General features: G+C 46.7%; 1 protein-coding gene across 1 annotated transcript; it reads left to right on the top strand.

Moving 5' to 3' along the window:
* Positions 1-721: 721 nt before the first annotated feature.
* SIAH2 (siah E3 ubiquitin protein ligase 2) lies at positions 722-22,163 on the top strand. The gene is made up of 2 exons (XM_088447656.1): positions 722-1,419; positions 18,528-22,163. Exons 1-2 carry the CDS (start codon positions 1,009-1,011, stop codon positions 19,083-19,085), a joined length of 969 nt encoding a protein of 322 aa, XP_088303782.1. The 5' UTR covers positions 722-1,008; the 3' UTR covers positions 19,086-22,163.
* The last annotated feature ends 2,261 nt before the right edge of the window (positions 22,164-24,424 follow it).

Here is a 24,424-nt window from a genome sequence, read left to right on the forward strand (position 1 = left end):
CCTGCACCCATTATAGATAAGCCACTGCCCTATATATTTGGTTAGGTCTAGAACGAGTTGGTGTACTGCACCCAGGGCCGGCACTAGGCTGTGCTGCGCCCAGCGCCGTCCTATGTTGCCGCCCCTTCCCTCCTCCACTCCCTCCCGTGTTAAATATGACCTATAGCGCTGGGAGGGAGGTGGACGTTTCCTGCGCCCTCCGGAAACAGTAGCGCTCCGGGCGACGGACCTGCTTGCCCGTGCCTGGAGCCGCTACTGACTGCACCTCTGATGTCACAACCACGTGACCCGCGGTAAAAGGGGGAGGGGCAAGGTTCAGAACAGGGCCCAAAAGTGTCCCCTCACGAGCTTGCTTCGCTCGCCATGCTTTGGGCACGGTGGTCTGCTTTGCTCGCCACAGGTTTATATTCCCCCTCTGTGCCCACGTGGATTGTAACATTGGTAGCGGTCCGGCCTGCTGCAGTGGTCACAAGGTTATGATGTTAGATGTCCTTTTTTTCCAACTTGGATCTAGCAACAAAACTATATATTTATCTTTCTTTTATCTGAACACATAACCCAAACGATATTATCCTTCCATAGACTGCACTGTGCAGCGTGACATGCTGGCACAATATAAATAATAACATAGGCTAGGAGTGGAGAGGAAGAAGGAGCTGTCAGGTCACGTCACGTGACCCAGCGCCCGAGCCCCGCCCACTAGACGCGCTGAAAGTCACATGGCGGCCGTTACGTCATTGCGGATGACGTGTGACAATGTTCCAGAAGGGAGGTAGAGCCGAGGCCCGGAGCCTCCGTCGCCATGTAGCTGCAGCAGGTGACAGCAGCGCTGCTGGAGGGGGCGGGGTCACAGCGTCTTCCGGGCATTTCCCTGTACCGGGCCGGGCTGCGCGCTGATAGAGAGACGCCGCACTCTGTGACTGGCAGCGCCGCTCCGACAGTCGCAGGAAGTTTCCTCCTGGCCCCCTAGCAAAGATCCGCGAAGTTCGATGGTTGATTCGGACCGAGATGAGCCGCCCGTCCTCCGCCGGACCCTGTGCTAGTAAACCCTGCGGTAAGCAAAAGCAGCCGCCCCCGCCGCCGCCGCACACCCCGTCCCCTGCTGTTACCACAACGATCTCCGCTGCCTCCGGCCCCGCCGCGCCTCCTCCCTCCCAGGCGGCGGCGGCAGCAGCGGCGGCGGCGATCCCGGGGCCGGTATCCCAGCAGCAACATCACGAGCTGACGTCTCTCTTCGAGTGCCCGGTCTGCTTCGACTATGTCCTACCCCCCATCCTGCAGTGCCAGGCCGGGCACCTGGTCTGCAACCAATGCCGCCAGAAGCTGAGCTGCTGCCCCTCCTGCAGGGCATCCCTGACCCCCAGCATCCGGAACCTGGCGATGGAGAAGGTGGCCTCCGCTGTCCTCTTCCCATGCAAGGTAACCTAACCTGTGGCATCAGCGATGGAGATAATACAGATATGCAAATGTTATTATTAGTCACCTACATCAGCAGAGAGCCTGGTTATTATTGTGCATCAGTGTAACACATGCATGTCATGGACTGTGTGTAGCTGTACTCATTGAAGTGATGTTGGAAAATGTCCCTGCAGGAACTTCCACTAAGTTGGTTCCACAGGGTAGTTTCTGATAATTTGCTTGTCCTTACCAATGGGATAATTTGGTTTTGTTTTGAATTTGAAAGAGTTTTTCTTGTTTGAGTAAATAGCATTGCTACTAATAATTTAATAGTCATATGTACAAATGATCACACTGCTTTGCTGCACACTATGGGGATCATGTAGCGTTGGATAAAACTGGGGTCTACAGCATGTTTTGCTTAAAGGGCCCCAACATCAGGAATCAATTGGGGCAATTCTGCGTTTTGCTGGTGATTTTGTAAAAAAAATGTAATGCATGGGGTTCTTCGATCGCCGATTCCGACCAAAAAGTGATCGGAATCCCTGAATCAGGTTGTCCAACATGGACAGTAGAACAAGGCACGAAGACCAAGTTAAGGTGATCAGTTTAAATCGATATACATACACCTCTGTCCCCTTTAAAAGATCTAACGGAAATATGCTGTATTGCTGTGTTCTGATTGCTAATATCACTGAAATAACGCAAATACATTGCAGAGTAAACATTATTAATGTATTCGCATAAATACAAGGGACTCGGATGCATTCAACCAAACAGAAGTGTCCGCCAATCGTCCTTATCATCCATTCGAATCTTGCACTAGGGATCTAGCACCCACAAGTAATACACTTTTCCTGTGGTCAGCAAGACACTCATTTTGTGGGAACACATTTATTGTGCTTTGGATGCACTTACATGCCCCCTCCTACCCCCATACCACCCTCTTAGTAAGCTTTTCTACATGATAAAAGCTTGTATGGAAGCATAAGAATTTATGGCAAGCATGCGCAGTTGAAAGACAGAACTTATAGCTCCACCACAACTGGAAATCAACAGACCTAAATAAAGTCAAGTGTAGGAAACAAGCATGCTACCACTAGCGGGGGATGCAGTCAGGAAGCTGACGGTCTAAATGCCGACCGCCGGCTTCCCGACTGTCTAATCCCGGCAAGGTACTAATGACAGGCGTCGAAATCCTGACGCCTGACATTAGACCTACGACGGGAGCCTGGCAGCCTGATGCCTGGCATACTGAACGAAGGTAAGCTGGGCGTGTACAGCCGCGCACGGGGGTGGGTTATGTTTTAGGGCTCCCGGGGGACTTGGGGGTTAGGTGCCCCCCGGAAGGGTTAGGTTTAGGCTAGGGAAAGGGGGGGGGGGGTTAGGGTTAGGCACCCCCCCCAGGATGCTTAGGTTTAATCTGCGGGGAAGAGGGGTTAGATTTAGGCAGTTAGAGGGGACTTAGGCAATAGGGGGTAGTTTATGCACTTCTACAGGAGGGTTAGGGTAGGGAATGAGGTTAGTGGTACTTACCTGAATTAGCGATCGGGATCTTCACCCCTGCCGGGCTTCCGCTGTCGGATTTTTAACCGCTGGCCATGCGGCTGGTGGTAATACACAGAAAAAAAACAAAGTCGCTAATACTTATAATATAGATGCAAATTTTTGGTATCCTATAAGTCCTAAACAGTGTCTCGGAATATATATACACTCAAAATAGAGTCCACCTAATTGACAACCAGCCACCACAATTGGGGAAAACTGGATGAACCCCAAAAGAGATAAATGCAAAAAGAGAAAATACATAGGGCACTAGTCACATAAAAGGTGTAATTCTTTATTTTATTTTTAATATATATTTTTATTATTTTTTTCTTTTTTTAGTTAGGGTTTTTTTTGCCGGTGGTAATGGTTACTACACCCCACTAGCAGGTAGGCTATTTCATATTAAGATGCAAAATGTAATAATTTGGATTTTAAAAGAAAAAAAAAAAAAAATAGTCCCATTCCAGTTAATTGCTGCTCCTTCCCATTTAGTTCTGATGGTCCTCTCCAGTGAGAGAAATGGCTTTTCACAGTCGTCGTCCTCTGTTTTGTAGTATCCTTCCCAGTGATGGGAGTGAGTATATGAAAAAGAAAACGCCTATTAGTAATTAATAAAACTACAATGCACGATTGTTGGTTTATTTCAGCAGAAAGCGTCTAAAACAGACAATTGGTAGCGTTTCCCATTGCAACCAATTAGATTCTGACTGTTATTTTTTTTTAGAATGCAGTTGAGTAGGGGTTTCCACACTTTCCTCAAAGCACCCTAAGGATATCCATGTTTGTACATATATGGTATAACCAAACTGACTGAGGTACTAATTAAGTCACGTGTGCTTAAGTATGGATATCCTGAAATCCTGGACTGTTAGGGCACCTTGAGGACCGAATTTGGGAACCACTGCAGAAGAGAATGATGGCTTGATTCTGATTGGTTGCTATTGGAAAGGTCACCACTTATCAGAAACCTCTGTAAATCTCCCCCCGTGTCTCTTGTTTGGTAGGCTTGGGTGTCTTTACTTGTCAATAAATTAATTAAAAATCATTTTCTTCACAAAAAGAATTTCTGTATACTGTGGGACCTTGTGATGAATCTAATATACTGTCCAGCTCTGGTATTCCATATTTTTGTGCTGTCTACCTCTTATCTTCTCCAACGTCAGCTACAAGAAATGACTAAGTCAACCATTCATAATAACTGTCATTGCATTTGATAGAACGCCCCCTATTTTACACAGCGGTGTACACATAACAGGTGGCTCTCAAGCTGCTGTGAAACTACAAGTCCAAGTATGACCTGACACAGTGTTGACTTTGTTTCACAACAACTGGAGAGTCGTAGGTTGGCAAGGCCTGCACTAGCACTTAGCTTCTTAGAAAAGTTTGTTTTACAAAACCAGATTGTTGTATGATAAAAGCCTCTGATGCTGTATAAACCTCCAACTAGTTCTGTTTATTCTGGTCCTACACTTTAACCACCGGAAGCAAAGCTGCATACATACACAGTCGAGTCACATTATTATGCCCACCTCCTACATTTGACGTCGGCAGCGTGTAGCCCTTGAAGTACATCACGTGCCGTGTGCTGGCTTGGTGGGTATATAAGGTGTGCGATAGGTCGTCTGCACAAACATCACTCGTTGCTGTCATGGATAAAAGGGACGATTAGTTGCAAAAAGGGATGATCATTAGTTTTTGGGCCAAGCGTGGCAGTATTTCTGAAACAATGCAGTTTGTGAACTGTTCGCATGCTGCTGTGGTGAAGGTGTATTGTGACTGGACAAATGGCACCATTCCGAATAACTGATGTGGAAACTGCGGAGCACCACATATCATTGATGAGGTGAACGTTTGCTACAAAGGTGTGTGAGGGCCGACTGACATGTTACGGTGGAGCAGCTCACCTTCAAAATTAACCTGGGGGCCACCAGATGTGTCTAAAATGACAGTTCAGCGAACCCTGCTGCGAATGGGGCTCCTGAAGGACACGGATGCTCACTGCACCTATGCTAACTAAGGTATATCGGTGGAAAAGGCTTAAAGTTTCACACCTGTATCGGAATTGGAACTCCGCTGATTGGCCAAGGGTTGCCTTCTCCTATGAGTAACGTTTTCTGCTTCATCGAACGAATGGACGTTGGCGTGCCAGGCGAGAAACATCAGAGAACAAACACCCTGCAACCATTGCTGGAAGAACACAAGCTGGTGGTGGCAGTGTTATGGTCTAGGGCAGTGTTGGCTAACCTTGACACTCCAGCTGTTGTGGAACTATATATCCCAGCATGCCCTGCCACAGTTTTAGCATGCCCTAATAGCAAAACTGTAGCAGTGCATGCTGGGTTATGTAGTTCCATAACAGCTGGAGTGTCAAGGTTTGCCAACACTGGTCTAGGGAATGTTTTCATGACATTCTCGGCCCACTCGTCCATGTGGAAGGCACCCTCAACAGATTTGGTTATGAATCCATGCTTGCAGAGCACGTACACCCATAAATGCCAATTGTCTTCCCTGAGGCGGATGGGATCTTCCAGCAAGACAACGCATGGCTAGAAATGTCCGACAGTGGTTGGATGAGCACGACCAAGACTTAAAAGTACTTCCCTGGCCCCTAATTCTCCGGACTTAAACCCAGTTGAGCATCTGTGGGACCACCTCGATCGTTGTGTTCACTCTATGGATATTCCACTCCACACCCTCCAGCAGCACTGCAGTCAGCATGGCTCCAGATCATGTGCCAACCTACCAGCACCTTATTGAGTCACTCCCAGCCCGTCTAGCTGCTGTCCGTGCTGCACACGTTGATTACACTGGCGATTAGCTGGTAGTCAAAATAATGTGACTCGACTGTGTGTGTATTTCCAGCGATTTGTTTATTAAATAATGCTTCAATACCTGTGATTATATGTACATATGAAGTACATATGTGCCACCTTAATTTGCATGAACAAAACTCTTTCACTGTGGTATCTCACCTGAATAAGAGTGACAACAACCATTACAAACAAACATGATGTAATTGTTCTAATAATAGTGAAAGCAAAATGTAACTTGTCATATTGTTTGTGCAGCCAATAAGTGGTCCGTGTTCGATCTTTCAGCATACTATAGGTCAGGGGTTCTCGACCACAATCCTCAAGTACCACTTAAGCTAAGTACACACTCTCCCAAGTTATTTATTTATTTTTATTGATTGGGGCTACAAATGGGACGATTTTCTTGGCAAATTGAAAGCCCCAATGTCTGTTCTACACATTATGCAATTCTTTATTAAAGCTACTGATTTTCCAATACACTGATTGAGCCCACAAGGTGGATGACATAGTGACAGGAATGTATAGGAAATATGGGCAGATAATTGAGTGTGCGCACACACACCGCTCGATATTGGGAAATTGAGGCCGAGAATTTCGGTCTTGACTGACGGATCGTATAATCAAAGGAATCAGTTTGTGGAATTTTTCTAACAGTGTTTTGCTGAAACGATCAGTCATACACACTATACATTGGGCTCGAATGGAATAGCGCCTGGAAGGAGCTCCCGGAGCTATTCAATTCAGCACGCTGTTAGATCGGAAAATGCCCATTCTTGCATCATAAACATGGTGTTTAATCATGAGAGAGGCATTCTCTGACTAAACTGCCTGGTGCGATGCTGTTTCCACGGCGCTAATAGCAGAAAACAGCATTGCGCCTGTACTTTTGTCGGATTTCTGCTCGCACCCCTGGAGTGGTGCGAGAAGAAATCCTTAACAGCGCACTGAAATGAATGGCTCTGGGAGCTCCTTCCCTGCGCTATGTAATTTTGCGTTCAATTGTATCGAGCCCAATGAATGAGGTCGATCACCCGATTATTGGCAAATGGGCCCAATAATTGTATAGTGTGTACCTAGCTCAACAGGTGGTGATTTGAGGATTTCTGGCTGTATAAGCAGGTGGGATTATTACTGACCCAGCCGAATGGATGACCTCCTGTGCATGATTAGACCTCTACAAAACCTGACCTGTTGGGGGTACTTGAGGATCAGGGTTGAGAACCTTTGCTATAGGCTAATATCCAGAAAAGTAAAAAAATAACTTTTAGGTTATATTAGGACTGTACATTCAAAAGACACTGAAATAATTTAATATGTACAAAACGTGCTGCTTGTTCAGATCTCACTTTCCCTAAATGGTGTTATTCTAGGACACACAAAAACCTTCCACATTCTTGGTTATTTATAGGTAAACAAAATAAAGCTTCAAGGAGCAAAGATGACTTTTGCTAATGGGCTTAAAATAAGTAACTTCTCAGAACATTTATTAGAGTTCTGAGTATACTGTGCAAGCATCAGACTTTTCTCATTTAGATGCCATTTCCTGCTGTTGGCTACATGCATTGTAAATTGGAATATTTTACTTACTAGCTGATGTTACTAAATAGGTAGACACGCCTAACATGGATGTGAGCACGGGATGATGAGTCGTAGTTACACGGTGACACATGCATGGGCAAACCTGAGTGTAAGAACACCTGTAATAGTCGGGTTTAGCCATAAAACTTAAGGCTGCCTTTATTTTTATTTTTATTTTTTTAAGGCAAAACCAACCTGCTGCAACATACAGGCTTACTGCATTTGGTCCATTGCCTTAATATCTGAATTCTAATAGTGTTTAGTAGTGGATTGTACAGTCTGCCAACCTTTAACTTGTGGGTCTTAGAGCTAAAACCCCTAACTCTAAAATACTAGTTGCCATAGGGTTGGTACCGTGTTTCCCCGATAATAAGACCTACCCCGAAAATAAGCCCTACCCTTAATTTTGTAACCCGGTCCAAATTAAGCCCTACCCCGAAAATAAGACCTACCTGAATCTCATTTTGAGCTGGGAACGCTGCAGAGACCAACGTTCCCAGTCAGGCAGTGCGCGGGTGACGTCATGACGTCACCTGCGCGCTGAGGATCCTGTGCTGCCGCGCCTGCTGGATCATGTTAGATCCAGTCAGCGCGCAAGTGAGAGCGACATCCCGGACGGCAGCGAGTCAGGTAAGTGCACTGCAATAAGGGACACTGCTACAGGGGGGGCCTGCATAAGGGGCACTTCTACAAGGGGGCCTGCAAGGGGGTGGCCTGCATAAGGGGCACTGCTGTCAATGTTAATTAATATAAGACCTACCCCGTAAATAAGCCCTATGGTGTTTTTTTGAACATTAAAAAAAAAATAAGACAGTGTCTTATTATCGGGGAAACACGGTATCTGACAACTTTTCAATTTAAATCCTGTGGCGAAACCACAGAAAAGCCGCTGAAAATCTTCTTGAAAAAGCGCTGTTTAGTAAATAAACTTCATTGCCTATACCTGAATTATTATTATTATTTTTTTTTTGTACGATGTCTAGTCCTGAACAATACTTGAAGTGTTCTGTTTTTGGTATACGGGCAAATCTACTTCGCTGTTGTTATTGTACATTGTCCTGGAGATCATCTGCGATCAATCGGGTGCATTGGAGCCACCCAAAAGTTTTTTTTCAGGCAATTGTGATGCCGGCGGTCCAAATGCCACCAGTTTGAACAACACATTGTTACATGCAGCAATTATTAACAACTAGTTTACTCCCGGATTCCATCTGCACATCATACTGTGGACATTGTTTTATTGGTTGCAGTACTAACCTGATATGTTTTGTTTACGTTTAATTGGCACAGAACCCTAAACAGCATACCTCCCAACCGTCCCTATATTGGTGGGACAGTCCTCGCGCCCCAGGTTAAGTCTAAAAGTCTGGCTATCCCTTTTTTAGTGACGTTATACTTTATCTGGTTGTGATGGAGTTTTATAGAACTGCTATCTTTCTCTTAAACCACTTGATTATTTTCTTTGTGTACCAACATAGATAAAATGTTGCAAGCAACTGTATATTTTACTTCAGTCCCTTGGGAAAAGTTCTGGCTATCTTCTTGTCACATGTTGTGTTATAACTTTTAATATGGGAGTAGGTCATATGGTGCATGCACACTGTGCGCTAGAAATGCACAATATGAACGATATCTATATCGACCGTATGTTTTATAGTTCATTTTTGGTGCCCCTCAAACGACCAGCAGTGCGCGGGCACGTATGGACGATTACTATATCGACCATCGCCCGTGCATGCAGGCCAACCTGGTTTACATAGGGACCGATCGCGGGCCTGTCCGTGGTGTGCTTGATCAACGATATTGATCATCCAGCACACCGGGAAGGTGCAGGACGATCAGTCAGCGATATCGTTATTGCTGACTGATCGTACCGTGTCTACGCACCATTACTTATCCTTTTTTCTGGTTCAAAAGTTAATTGTATATATGACTCAGGTAGGCTGTGACATAGAGGACAGAATAGGAAAACAGGTTAGACATTTATGTGTGTATATTGTATCTGTGCTTGAGGGAGTGGTTGACTTTGAAATAAATCCATGGCTCATTCTGGAAATTGACACACACAGTAAAAGGGCAAAGTAATGACTATATGTATAATGATAGCTAATATGTCTCCTGCGACCTGGACTTGTTTATCCTGTTTTAGAATTAGAGGTCAGCAGTCCCACATGTTTTCAGTGATTGGATGGCTGGCAGTTCAGCATTTGCTGCTTTTTTTTTTTTTTTTGTGGTAATACTTTTTAGCGAGTGCTATATCATACAGACAGCATTTATGCTGGTAATTATGTGTGCACATCGCCTGGATAGAAGGGTGGTGAGGCCCACTTCTATCTATACATCATGCTATGGGACGTTTTACAGGTCTGGCACTGTGCACCATTATGTTTGGGCACCAAAAAACAATTGAATGGGTCACTAAGAACACAATAGAAAAGACTGACCAATTGATCTGTATCTACACAGAGCAAAGAAAACCATGTCTCTGAGACTAGAGATGTCTACATCTCTTTTCTGTACTGGATATTTCCTGCCTTTTGTGTGACACCCCATGTTGCACAACATACAATTCTGTAAAACTGGTAATCTGTTATATTTTACTTGTCATTTTTTATTGCACCACTCAGAACATAGACGGTCTGTGAGGGGGAGGGAAAATAACCCCTTATCTAGGCAAAGGACAATCCAGTGCTCCAGAACCCTGGTTCCTTGTAGACAGTTTGGCTGAATTGACCAACCTGCTCTACCATTGTACTGGTTAGCATTTCCATACCCAAATAAAATCCTTCTTAACTGGATTTGATCAGGTTTATTGCAAAAAACTCCAGCACCCATAACTGCTTGTATGGAGTCATCAATTGGCCCATTAATTACAAGAGCCAGTGCCTGCATTGTAATCCAGGTGATTTCCAACATATGGTTTTACAGTGTTGCCAAGGCGTCTGGATATTATATGGTGGATTAAGTATCTATAATATTGCAGGGCTATTCAACATGCGGCCCTCCCAGCTTCTGTAGAACTACAATCCCAGCATGCCCTGCCAGTTTTAGCATGCCTTAATAGTAAATTTGGCAAGCTTGCTGGGATGTGTAGTTCCAAGACAGCTGGAAGGGCTGCATGTTAAATACCCGATTTATAGCTTCCCATAACTGTATTGGAGAATGTTTTGGAAAATGCTCACAACGTGTCTTTTGGAATACTCTTAAAACTACAAATGTCCTATTTCTACTTCAGGGTCCATAGGGTATCCACAGGATACCTTGGGGTATAGGTGTCACGTCAGTCGCTGGGCACCATAGAGTTAAGCTTTTCAGCCTCCCAGGATGCACTAGGGTCCCCCTCCTATACCCCGCCCCCGAGCCAAGGCACCTCAGTTTAGTTTGGTGCCCGGCCGGCGTCGGGTGCACCTGTCGGAGTGGGGGGCTAGAAGAGCCCCTGAAGCTTTCTTCAGTGCAGCTGTGGCTGCACATCTGGATGTACAGCATGGACAGTCAGTCCTGACGTCCATGCTGTCTTCCCTACACCCCCGCCGGTACCAGAACGCCGGTACCGATCCGGGGATGCTGGTGAGCATCTGGGGTCACAGCTAGTGGTGACCCCAGATGTTCCGGACCATGGCCGGATCCAAGGGGGACAAAGGTAAGCAGCGGGGTCCCGCGGTGGGTCCCCGCTGGTCACATGGTCCTAAGTCCCCAGGCAGGGGGCTCCCTGGGGACTGGCTGCAGCGTGGAGCCAGGCGACCAACCTGCGCTTTCCACTACCCCCTGGGACAGCGGACCACAGCAGAGCGGTAGCGCTGCGGCGTCCCAGGGGTTAAATGCATGCCAGGGGAGCGCGCCTTCCCTGTCTCACAGCCGGCGCCTCCCCCGCTGCACACAGCCCTCTCTGCATGCTACCGACTGGTCCTGTGGCAGCGCTCCTCCCCCAGGCCAGCCTCCTCTCTGCTCCTCGGCGGCCATCTTCTCCAGAACGCATGGTGAACGCTGCTGGAAGCGCTGGACGGAAGCATCGTGGTCTGGGTCCCCCCGCATACCTCTCCTCCGCTGTGGCTCAGGTCTGTGTATGCAGCGCTGTGTCCTACCAGGCCCTGTGTCTGTGTAGTTGAGTGATCAGCGCTGTTAGTGCAGGAATTGTTATTTCTCTGCATTGTATGTGACTGTGCTAGCGCTGCCTGTAACTTTTCTTCTCTAAACTGTCAGCTTTATTACTGTCCCTGTTCTTTCTGCTAAAGCCCTTGCGGTGCAGTGCTGCAGGGTGGTCTCTTGCCTATTTAATACTTAATTGGTGAGAGAGGTCACATACGTGGTGCCATCATGTCTGAAAGTGATTTTCCCCTCCGGCTACAGTGTACCACGTGCAAAGTACCGTTAGCGGAGGGGGAGGGTAGCGCGGAGGGCCTTTGCCGGCAGTGTTTGTCCATGGCGCGGCCTATTACGGTTACAGCACCGGTACAGGAGCCGCCCTGGGCTTGTTTCGCTCAGGCGTTAACAGCTTTAGTGGGCCAGTTAGCTCCGCAGCCCGCGTTTACTCCGATGGGTTTGTCCCAGCAGTCTGTGGTGTCGTCACCCATGCAGGGGTTCCCACGATAATTGGTGGTACCCCACAGTCTCCCTATTTCCCCGCTCCCGGGTTCTCAGGAGCCAGCGTGGGTTAACTCCCTGACGAGTTCTGTACAGCACTTGTCGGATGTGTTGCAAGGGGAGTCTGTGATGCGGCCTCATAAAAGGCCGGTAGCGTCTCTGTCCGCTCCTTATGAGGATGACGAAGGGACGTCTGATGATGGGGAGATTCTGGATCCTTACGATCAGGAACCTCTCCATACTAAGGACGCTGATGCTAAGTCCAAAGTATATATTCCTGGACTTATTCGGGCGGTCCGCACAGCCTTGGTGATTGAGGACGAAGTTCCCCCAGCGGCTAAATCTAAGTATGCCTTTTTCAAAGATGTGAAGGGCGATGCCACAGTCTTTCCTCTTTCGGGTCAGTTGGTGGATCATTTAGAGGAGGCGTGGAAACAACCTGGCAAAAGATACCAGCCGCAGAGACGCCTGGCGGTGGCTTATCCGTTCGCGGATAATTATTTTGCTAAGTGGGAATCCCCTCCACAGGTGGATTCTCACGTGACCCGTCTTGTCCGTAGTGCCACATTGCCGATGCCATCCATGTCCTCCCTTAAGGATGCTACGGACCGCAAGGTAGAAATCTGCCTGAAGTCCGCTTATTCCCTTGCAGGGGGGGCAGCACGGCCGGCTATGGCCATTTGCTGGGTTGCCAGAGCGATGGAGCGCTGGGCGGATTCATTAGAGGCTTCTTTTGAATCCGACTGTCCGGCCGAACAGGCGGAGTTGATTGGCAATCTCCGTGATTCGGCCACCTACATCAACGAGGCGGCTCTAGACATTAGTACTCTGGTGTCTAGAATTTCTTCAGCAGTGGTAGCTGCTCGTCGCACCTTGTGGCTGCGATCCTGGAAGGCGGACGCAGATTCCAAGAAAGGTCTGGAAGCGTTGCCGTTTACCGGAGAAGTTCTCTTCGGTCCGGGTCTGGATAAGATTGTGGCCACGCTGGCGGCAGCCAAATCTGCTTGTCTCCCGTCGGCCGCTGCTCCTTCTGGTTCTGGACCATCGTCCTTTCGGTCATCTAGGGCCCAGGGCAGGCCCAAACCACAGTTGTTTCCTCGACAGGCTGGCCCTAAGAAATCGGTCAAGCCCCGGAAGCAGGCATGGAGTACCAGACGTCCGGCCCCCAAGCCAGATGACAAGCCTGCGGCCTGACGATCCGGGCCTCCCTTTGGGGGATCCCAGGGTGGGAGGCCGCCTGCTACAGTTCGCCCAGTGTTGGTCGACCACTACGACAGACACTTGGGTTCTGGAGGTGGTTTCCCACGGATACGCCCTCTCCTTCCAGCACAGACCCCCGGCTCGCTTCTTCACCACGGGTCTACCATCAGACCGGAACAAGGCTACGGAGCTGCGGAAGGTATTGCACACTATGCTCCAGGCTGGAGTTATAGTGCCTGTTCCATTCTCCCAGAGGGGCCAGGGTTTCTATTCAAATCTATTTTTGGTACAGAAACCCAATGGGTCATATCGTCCGATTCTCAACCTCAAAGCACTCAACAAGTCTTTGCGGGTCCCGAAGTTTCGGATGGAGACCCTACGGTCCATCATTCTGGCGCTGGAACCTGGGGACTACTTGGTGTCATTGGACATACAGGACGCTTACCTGCATGTCCCTATTCTTTTGCGCCATCAACAGTTCCTCAGGTTTGCAATCCGCAGCGACCACTTCCAGTTTCGGGCGTTACCTTTTGGCCTGGCAACAGCACCACGTGTTTTCACCAAGGTGATGGCGGTCATGGCGGCTTCTCTGCGGCTGCAGGGAGTCCGCATGTTGCCGTATTTGGACGACCTGTTATTGGTGGCAGGATCTCCAGAGCTCCTGTTACGCCACTTGGACCTGACCATTGCACTGCTGCAACGGCATGGCTGGCTAATCAACTGGCAGAAGTCCACTCTAATCCCGTCTCGGAGGATTCTGCATCTTGGAGCCTTATTGGACTCGGGACAGCAAAGGATCTTCGTGACGGAGGACAAGATCTCTGCTTTACAGTCAAGGGTGCGCAGTTGCCTGCACAGCCGCCGGGTGTCCTTACACTCGGCGATGAGGTTACTGGGCTCCATGGTGTCGGTGTTCGACATGGTGGAATACGCCCAGTTTCACTCCAGACCTCTGCAGCACCTGATCCTGTCCAAGTGGAACGGGCTGCCTCAGTCTCTGAAGTCCCAGACGATTGTGCTCACCCCGGAGGTTCGCCTGCCCCTTGCGTGGTGGTTACAGACGACCCACCTCAACAAGGGACGTCCGTTCTGGGTTCCAAATTGGGTCCTGTTGACAACGGACGCCAGTCTTCGGGGCTGGGGAGCAGTTTCGGGTCCACACTTGTTCCAGGGCAGGTGGACGCCGACAGAAGCGGAGCTTCCAATAAATATCTTGGAACTCCGTGCGGTCTTCAATGCTCTCCAGCAGGCACAGCGGTTTCTCCAGGGTCGCCCGGAGCAGGTCCAGTCGGACAACGCTACCACCGTGGCCTACATAAACAGGCAAGGAGGAACTCGCAGTCGGGCGGCTCTCGTAGAGGTCTCTCGGATCCTGGTTTGGGCGGAGCGCAATCTTCCGGCCATATCAGCGGTCTTCATCCCGGGAGTGCTAAATTGGGAGGCGGACTTTCTAAGTCGCCAGGACGTTCTTCCGGGGGAATGGTCCCTGCACCCGGACGTTTTTCAACTACTGGTGGACAGGTGGGGTCTTCCAGAAATCGACCTCATGGCGTCCCGGCACAACAACAAGTTGCCGGTGTACGGGTCTCGCACAAGAGACGAAGGGGCGTCTCTGGTGGATGCTCTGTCCGTCCGGTGGACGTTCCGGTTCGCATACCTGTTCCCTCCGGTCTCCCTTCTTCCACGGGTAATCCGGAAATTCAAACAGGAAGGAGGGACGCTCCTGTTGATAGCTCCCGCGTGGCCCAGACGGCACTGGTTCTCAGACCTTCGGGGTCTGTCCGTGGACAGTCCTCTGCGATTGCCGCTACGACCGGACCTTCTGTCTCAGGGTCTTTGCCTTCACCCGGACCTGACTCGGCTGTCTTTGACGGCGTGGCTGTTGAGACGGCCATGCTGAGGTCCCGGGGGTTTTCCAGCTCTGTGGTGCGTACCATGTTACGAGCTCGGAAACCGTCTTCCGCGAGGATATACCATCGCGTGTGGCATACGTTCTTCCAGTGGTGTCGACCGAGAGGTTATGCACCGCGGGAGTTTCGTCTGTCTCGAATTCTCGCCTTCCTGCAAGCGGGACTAGATCATGGGCTTCGCCTTGCTTCTTTGAAGGTACAGGTTTCGGCCCCATCTGTCTGGTTTCACCGTAGGATTGCTACAATCCCGGATGTGCGCACCTTTATGCAGGGTGTTCTCCGCATTCAGCCGCCCTTTGTTCCACCTGTGGCGCCTTGGGATTTGGCTGTGGTCCTGAGGGCTCTCCAAGGACCGCCGTTTGAACCACTGGGCTCAGTGGATCTTAAATGGCTAACAGCTAAGACTGTTTTCCTTCTGGCCATTGCTTCGGCCAGACGTGTTTCTGAGTTAGGGGCTCTTTCTTGTAGACCCCCTTTCTTGGTTTTTCATGGGAACAGGGCAGTGCTCCGCACTCGGCCCGAGTTTCTTCCCAAAGTTGTTTCCCAGTTTCATGTTAACGAGGAAATAGTTGTTCCGGCCTTTAACTCACCGGGTCTTTCCCTGGGTGAGGCCTCTTTGGATGTTGTGCGGGCCTTAAGGACTTATGTTGACCGCACTTCTTCGTTTAGGAAGTCGGACGCTTTGTTTGTCCTCTATGGCTTCCGTAAAAAGGGTTGGCCTGCTTCAAAGCAAACTTTGGCAGCCTGGATCCGTATGGCTATTTCTGAAGCTTATCTTCATGAAGGCCTACCGGTCCCTCCTTCTCTGAAGGCTCATTCCACTAGGTCTGTGGGTCCTTCGTGGGCAGCTCGACGTGGTGCCTCGGCAGTTCAGATCTGCAAGGCTGCTACGTGGTCCTCTGTCCATACCTTCGTGAGGTATTACAGGTTTGACACCTTCGCCTCTCAGGATGCTTCCTTCGGGCGGCGGATTCTCCTTTCTGCACAGGAGCGTCCCCACCCTTAAAGGATACTGCTTTGGGACATCCCCAAGGTATCCTGTGGATACCCTATGGACCCTGAAGTAGAAAATATGAGATATGGTAAGAACTTACCCTTGTTATCTCTATTTCTACGAAGTCCATAGGGTTCCACAGGACTCCCGCCCTGTCGCACCTGTGCTGCAGATGGGCTTTGCTCTGGTCACCGGTTTTCCGTCTCCCTCTGGTGAGAATGTGATTCTTGTATGTGTCCAGATCTTTTTTCTCTCTCTTCCTTCTCCTCCTCCGGCCTATGGCTTGATAACTAACTGAGGTGCCTTGGCTCGGGGGCGGGGTATAGGAGGGGGACCCTAGTGCATCCTGGGAGGCTGAAAAGCTTAACTCTATGGTGCCCAGCGACTGACGTCACACCTATACCCCAAGGTATCCTGTGGAACCCTATGGACTTCGTAGAAATAGAGATAACAAGGGTAAGTTTTACCATATCTCATATTTTTGGAGTGTTTGTTTTGCATGTGTTTTATTTGGCAATTTGTCTCGCACAGGGGTAGGCTGGCTGGAAGTGTGTGTGTGGGGGAATTGAACCATTGGAAAGCTTATGTATAACTGAATGCCTTCTTGCAGCTAAAGCATTTATATTCTAATTATTTGGGCCTTTGATAAATATGATTAAGTCGGGGCAATGTGTTAAGACCCCCATACATCAAAGATTGATTGCAGCAATCATGCAATTTGCAATCGATTGTGTATAAAAATCTTTCCCTTTTTCAATCGATTGTCACAATTCTGCAATCGATTGTGTATTTATACACAATGTATTGCAAATTGCACGATTGCTGCAATCAATTGCTGATGTATGGGGGCCTTCAGTTGTCGGTATATGTCTGGAGAAATAGATCCTTCTTGATTCAGTTGCTAGTAAATGCTTGCTCTGTGATCAGAGGAAAGTATTCTAAGTATGTAGTGCATCTTATGGCAGATTACATAACAGTACAGTTGTGTCCTTTGTCTAGGACACTCACAGATGCTGCAGTAGAAGCAATGTGTTCTGTCATTGGGGATTATCAGTGATGGAAGAGGAAAGGACTGTTCTAGGGTAGATCTGAATGTTTACAATTTTCTTTGTGTGGCCCTCTAACCTTCACAAGGGCCACACATTACCTTTCATTTCAGTAATCAAACAATATACTGGGGTTTCAAGCGGCATTTCCTTCTCACACCCAGTTTTTTATTTGGGTTTAACCACTTTACACAGCTAAACCCGGTGTATTTGGGCGCTGTAAGTAATGGGTGCACGCAAGCAATTGAATTGCACCCATGATGTCTGTCATACCTCACACTTGCCCTAAAACATCCTTCAATCTCCTCATTCACTTATTTAATGAGCTGAGGCCGCAGGTGAAGCTTTGCATAAAGCAGAGAACAGGACTCGCCAAATATAATGCAGGAAGTGGCTAAGGATCCACAGGTGAATCCTTACTGGGCTGACTGTTGCCCTTTCCTGGTTTTAACTGGTCATGTGGTTAAAACCTTTTTGCCGCTAAATTTATTTAGAGCAGTCGTTCCCAAACTGGGTGCCACGGGTTGGTGATCCAGAACCAAATAAAATTATTTATCGTCCATGTGATATGCAAAACCAGAGCTGGTGACTGCCAATCATAATTGGTAATATTGCAACCCTGCCCGCCACTACATAAATGAGCCTAAAGCTGCCCATCCATTTAACGATGCGGGGGACGACGGCACGATTACGACGCCGTCGTCTCCCCTGGGGTGAACTGCATACACTGAACGTTCAGACCTTCAGTGTATGCAGATCAATCATCCCTGAACATGGCAACCTGAAGGCGGTCGTCAGGTTGACCGTTATGTTCGGGCGATGATTGATGTTAAAAACGACCATCGAGTGCATCGCTGGTCGTTTTTAACCTTTTGCTGCCCGATTTGAGGGCGATTACCAAGCGATGGAGCGATAACGACCGTTGTTATCGCACCATCGCTTGGTATAATCGCCTAGTGGATGGGCAGCATTAGAATGACCTATAAGCACAATTTAATAATTTTTGCAGAATTTCTTAATAACCCGTTTATGGCCTAGGTTTGCTTTAGAAAAAATGCTGATACTCTAAGGAGTCGTGATTCAAAAGTTTGGGAACCACTGCATTAGAGAATCAATGAAAAGTAGTGTACAGGTAACTACATAAATACTGTAATAATTCCATTACACGCAACTAAACACTAAATACTTGCCGATCAGATGAACAGTCTGTGTGATTACTGCAAGTTACAGCACTCTTTCTTGGACATCTAACTCTATCCAGTTCTAGCTGCTTTATTAAATGCTAAATTTAGTACACAATTATCCAATATTTCTAGTCATCAAATCACATTGTGAATTCTTTAATAATGGATCACTTTTTCTGTAAGTAATATTAGCATATCTTTAGGGACATGCATATGTTTGTGTATTAACATGGAATAATAATGTGAGAATTAATTCATTGTCATTCTTATTTTAGTATGCTTCTACGGGATGCATTCTGTCTCTCCATCACACTGAAAAACCTGAACATGAGGACATCTGTGAATATCGCCCCTACTCCTGTCCCTGCCCTGGAGCCTCCTGCAAGTGGCAGGGCTCCCTGGAAGCGGTCATGCCCCACCTCACACATGCCCACAAAAGCATCACCACCCTTCAAGGAGAAGACATAGTCTTCCTAGCTACAGACATTAACCTGCCAGGGGCCGTCGACTGGGTCATGATGCAGTTCTGTTTCAGCCACCACTTTATGTTGGTGCTGGAGAAACAAGAGAAGTACGAGGGCCACCAGCAGTTCTTTGCCATCGTCCTGTTGATAGGAACTCGAAAACAAGCAGAGAACTTTGCTTACAGACTTGAACTCAATGGAAACCGCAGGCGTCTGACCTGGGAAGCCACGCCAAGATCCATTCATGATGGTGTTGCAGCGGCCATCATGAACAGCGATTGCTTAGTTTTTGACACTGCAATTGCACATCTGTTTGCAGATAATGGGAACCTGGGCATCAATGTGACCATATCTACTTGTTGTCCATGATACATGTTTTATGTTTTCCATGAAGAAGATGGTTATTTATGTGGCTACTATGGAACAGTGCTGTCTAGATGTTTTTTTATTTTTAGTGACTCATTTTGTTTTCCAACAAGCATAAGAATTGCCAACATTTTGTAGAAACTCTTTGTAGTTGCATATTATCAATAATGAGATTTAAAAATCCCAATGATATGTACGATCTTTTTTTTTTTTTCCCTTAAATTATTTAACATTAAAAATAATGGCTGTCCTCTTTGATTGTTGAAAGAAGATTGCAGAAAATATTTTTAAAATTCTGGTCCCGCAGATGGAAGTGTAGCATTCTTGTATGATGCAGACCTATCATAAAAAGGTCAAACGTTTTGTATGTGCAGAGGAACTGCATTGAGCACATTCAACCACGTTCAACAGAATATTGCTGTGTAATGTTTTGTGAGCAATGTAGAGACCAAATTTATATGTATATTTGTAGTGTCTGTTTTATAATTTAAATCTTCAGAATTATCTTTATTTTAAAGCGCATCCTACCTTTCAGCTCAACTAAATTGCCTCGGTGTGTCCTTCTGTGAGCCCAATGTCTGCAGAGACCACACTCTTCATCCTTCCTCCTATACTCCACTTTGTATGGAGTGAGTCCCAAATCTGGTTACACACATCCCAATCCGATTGGGTGTGTGCTCTGATCGTTGTTGTTTTTTTGTTTGTTTTTTTTTACTAAATTGCTAAAGAATCTTTAGTGCCAATCCTTCTGATACTATTGAAAGCTGATGGCCAAATTGAAGAAGTGAATGCTGACTATTGTATTATGTGAAAAGTTTTCATTGGAAGGGATTGGAGGCCTGCTTATTGAAGTATGTGTATTATAATTGCAGTTAAAGTCTAACAGTCCTACAAATTATTCACTTTTACAGTGTCAAAATTCCAACATTTGTGAATCCTTTTTTTTTCTGTCTGATTGGATTAAAATATGATCAGATTTATGGATTGGATGGTAACTTGTGTAGCTCAGCTTGCACAATAATCATTCATTTAAAGTCAGGAAATGTGAAGGTCTGTTTGGCCACCTTTGAGCTGCCACTGGAAATGCCAATGCCTGTTGAATTGTGTGCTCTGCCCAGTAATGCAAATGTCCTGTATTCACGATGGGATAGACTCTATAAATGATTACATGGCTGTATCCGAGCGTAATTCCTTTTATAAGGATGTGTCGTGTTGAGGGTTTATGCATCACATTTTTTTAAAGTGACGTCATGGGTATGGTTATAAATGTGCTGCTTTTGAGTAAAAAATTTGTTCTTTAGGGTGATTAAAACACGAGAGCGTATTTATGTACATAGTAACAATATACAGCAAAGAGCTATGGTCCATGGCGCTCAAACTGCTAATCCCCTCTCTGGCCACCAATATTGGTAGTGGGCTGTAAGTTTGTGCTTCTGCAGATTAGTAAATAATGCCTGAAGGAGAAAGCCTGGACATGCATTTTCTGCTCTAGCATAGCATTATTCTGAAGGCACTTTTAGGGTCACTCGTTTAACTTAACTGGGCAACAAAAACGGCATACAGACATTACAGCTGGAGAGCAGTGGCCCACGGTGCAGAAATAGTCTTTTCTAACTCTTTGGGTCTGTTGCATGGGAGTTTTATAAAGCATTTTTGTGCCTTTAAGCACAGGTTTTTAAAATGTGATTTTAAGATCAGATACTTACCAGGAAGTAAAACTAAGTACTGATAACTGGGGAAAACATCATTTTTCATGGCATTGAGTGAGGTATGGCTAAAATGGTTAATGCAGCATTTTTCAAATGTACAATTCATTTGCACAAGTTGATCTTTATTAAGACAACCCTACAATAAAATTATATTTGGCCTACTTTGTATTTTTGGACTCCCTCTGCTGGTGGGTATGCCCACCTCCCTCATTCTGCTGTCCTAAAAAAAAAAATAAGGCTAGAACACGTAACTGTTAGTAAGACACCTCTGCTGTTACTGTGCAGGAAGCCTCAGGGATAGATGCAAAATGGGTATAAATGACTAATAGTGCAGGCAAATGTACATCTGCACATATCTCCACATTGACTGCATACGCACTTGGTATGCTCCAACTCGCCATCATCGTGTGTATTTACACCTAACCCCTAGCAGAGATGTCTCCTAACAGGCATATACGCGTATTACTGGCATTTTGCATGCGTCGCACTTTCTTCACTCTCCCCTGTTCTGGTGCAGAAGTGTTTGTTCTCTCTGAGCTTACATGGTACAAATTTCCGTCATTTAACGTTACACAAAGTGGTGTAAGTTCAGCTGAGTTTTCTTCTGCAACTGTACTGCCTGCCTTGTTATATATGATGAGGTCTGGCTTCAGGTAACAGTAGGGAACCAGGGCAGGAAAGGAGGAAGAGGTCATATTTATCCCTTTTACTTCACTATTGTGAACAGGCATTTAGGATGAAGTGAGAGGTAAATGGCAGAAAGCTATATTTTCTCATGTTATCTGACCACATTCCCGTGTGATAATCTTGGTTATTTTCTTACATGGAGTCTGTGGACAGGATATTTGTTGGTACCTGTTCCTTAGTCTTCTAAACCTATATTCCAATTTATCATCCATCGTTGAAGCGGTCTATGTTCCTATTATTTACATGTATGTGCCATTTTATTCTCACAAAATGTAATGTATAGACACCGTAAATGTAAATTGGGGATGTTCCAACTTTCTAATGGTTGACTTTGGGTCAGTAAGTGAATTATTCGGGACATTGCATCTTTGCCTCGCTGTTTGGGGAAAAAATATTTAAATCATTTCATATTTGGATACTGCTGCTAAATACTGTCAAAGCATACGTTATATCTGTTTTTATAGTGAAATGCACATTGCTGTCAAATATAAGTATATTGAATATAATATTAACAGACAATTGTGGAAGGTAGGAAATAATTGGAAAATAAAGCGTTGGTTTTCAATAAAAAAAAAAGTATGGAGCACATTTAGATTTAGGGGTTTGGTACTGTTTATAAAAACAAGGTTATTTTCCTGATTGCTGGATAAAAAGGTATCCATCTTTGTGTGAAAGCTAAATATTGTTTTGCATTTAAATTCCTGTAGTCATACACATAGTGCTTAATTCAATTAGTCACAACTATCCACATGTCGGAATGAGTATGAAGTCCCTGCGGCTGAATAGCCATCTGGTGAAATACCGATGCTGGAAGCCTGATAGTTAAAGATCCCGACAGGGGCATGTAAGTATGTAACCCCATCCTTTTCCCACTCCCCTAACCCTGCCTTGGTGGTCCCTAACCCTCCCCCAGGTGGTGCCTAGCCCTAACCCTCCCCCCAGTGGTGCCTAGTCCCCCCCCCCCCCCCCAACCTCCCTCCTCGGTGGGTGCCTAACCCTAATCTCTCCCTAGCCTACATCCCTTGCATGCCACACGTACAGTATTTCCAGACTCATGAATTTTTGCTTGCAGTCCTCTAGGGCTGAGTCCGAGTAGAGAATAGGCAGAGAGAGGGGAGAGTTATGCTACCAGTGCTGGCTTTTCTGTGCTGTTGCAACTCGTACCTAATTGAATTGAACTCTCAATATTTAAAGAAATATTTGGAGTTTGTCACATGTAACAAGCTCACTTAATCTTAGTTGTCTTGTTTCTGATTGACATGTTCTAGTTTTTAATAATTTTTTTTTTTTTAAGATGAATACATAAATCTAGATTTGTGCTGAAATATCAGTAAATAGAGGTAATCGTGGTAACTTGTAGATCTGTTTGTTATATGATTTGGAAACACATTAAAACCAAATGAGGCAAGGAAAGTGAGCCTGAGGAACACATACCAGCCGATGAAAACACAAAGGGCTTCATTTATCAACAATAATAAATACCGGCCCCATGTTTTTAGTTTCACAGTGATAACATATGCTGCCGGTATGTTCTATTACTTACCTGTCTGGCGAGGTACTGTGGTGTTTTGTGCTGAGTTCCTGTCAGCCTAAAGCTTGGGTACACACTAGACAACATATCGTCCACATCAGGCAGTATGTACCTGCTATGTCGCTCCTATGCGTTATCAGCGGCATTGCACACCGGACCTGCATGCAGGTCTGACGAGCGATATAGCCAGCAGGGGTCATGCTACTGAATGCAACATGGCCCCCGCCGTTGCTCCCGGCAACGGCCAAGTGTGTACACACTTGCCGAGGCCGGGACCCACTGCACGACACATCAGCTGAGTACACATTAAGTGTGTACCCAGCATAACACTGCCAGTGACAAGCTGCTAATTAACGCGCATGTGTTGCTGTAGCCAGAGTGGCTTTTGCTGGGTCCGCATTGCCGCTAGTGGAGATTAAAGCCAACTGTAGATGGCATAAGCGTTGCAGACATAGCGAAGCTTATTGCTAAATACTGCATGGAGGTCATAACCTGTTTAACGAGTGCTAAAGTGGTTATGGCTCGTTCTTAAATGGAGCCCTAAATTTGCCTGATGATCACATTTTTAAAGTTTGAGGTAATTTGTGAGGAACATCCACTTCCCAGTGGTCTCCCAACATGTGAGACAACATAATATTGCCTGTTAGACCAAACCTGACAGCTTCTTTTATAAGAAACAATAGAGCTTTACAAAAGTGGTGCTGCAAATACTTGTGATTTAACAAATTATAATAGGGATCCACAGCAAGTGGCTAATCAATAAGTTGGTCATAGCTGATCAGTTGGCCTTAAGGTGCGTACACTTGGGGCGACTTCTGTCAACGATTTGAACAGTCTTGTTTATCGTTGACTTCTTCAGGGTCCATAGGGGTCCACAGGGTTTACCTTGGGGTATAGCTGGATCTGGATCCACGGGCACCACGCAGTTAAAGCTTTAGCTCCCTAGATGCACTGGGTCCATCCTCTATGCCCCGCCCCCCGAGCCACAGTCGCCTTAGTTTAAGTTGGTGCCCGGCCGGAGTTGGGTCACCTTTAGCGCAGGGGGGCTGATCAGCAGCCCCTAAGCTTATTTTATGAGTTTTAATTTTATTTAATTTTTACAACTCTTCAAAGCGGCAGCGTCGGCCTGTCCATTGGATATCCAAGCTGCCGCTCCTACAGCGAAGCTTAGTTAGCGGCGTCGTTGGGGTCCGGGCTGCGATCTGATTCACGGAGATGGCAGGTAAGCGATTCCTCGTGTGCAATGCATTCCAGGTCTCCGCTGTAGGAAACGCACCAGAGGTGGCTGCGGGTGAAGGTCTCGTGTGTACGTGTAGTCACGAAGGCAGCCAGGGCCATATCGTTTGTCGCCAAGGATGGGTAGTAGACTCACTAGAGCACACTAGCGTCTGTTGCCATGAGGCCATCGTACCCGT

Source organism: Taudactylus pleione, unplaced genomic scaffold (assembly GCF_031769625.1).
Source record: "Taudactylus pleione unplaced genomic scaffold, aTauple2 ptg000436l, whole genome shotgun sequence".
Classification (NCBI taxonomy): domain Eukaryota; kingdom Metazoa; phylum Chordata; class Amphibia; order Anura; family Myobatrachidae; genus Taudactylus; species Taudactylus pleione.

Bases quoted from the DNA above. Each gene is read 5' to 3' on its own strand.
- SIAH2 (XM_088447656.1), top strand. From the start codon at position 1,009: ATGAGCCGCCCGTCCTCCGCCGGACCCTGTGCTAGTAAACCCTGCGGT. The intron at 1,420-18,527 runs GTAACCTAACCT...TTCTTATTTTAG, and splicing joins CTGTCCTCTTCCCATGCAAG to TATGCTTCTACGGGATGCAT.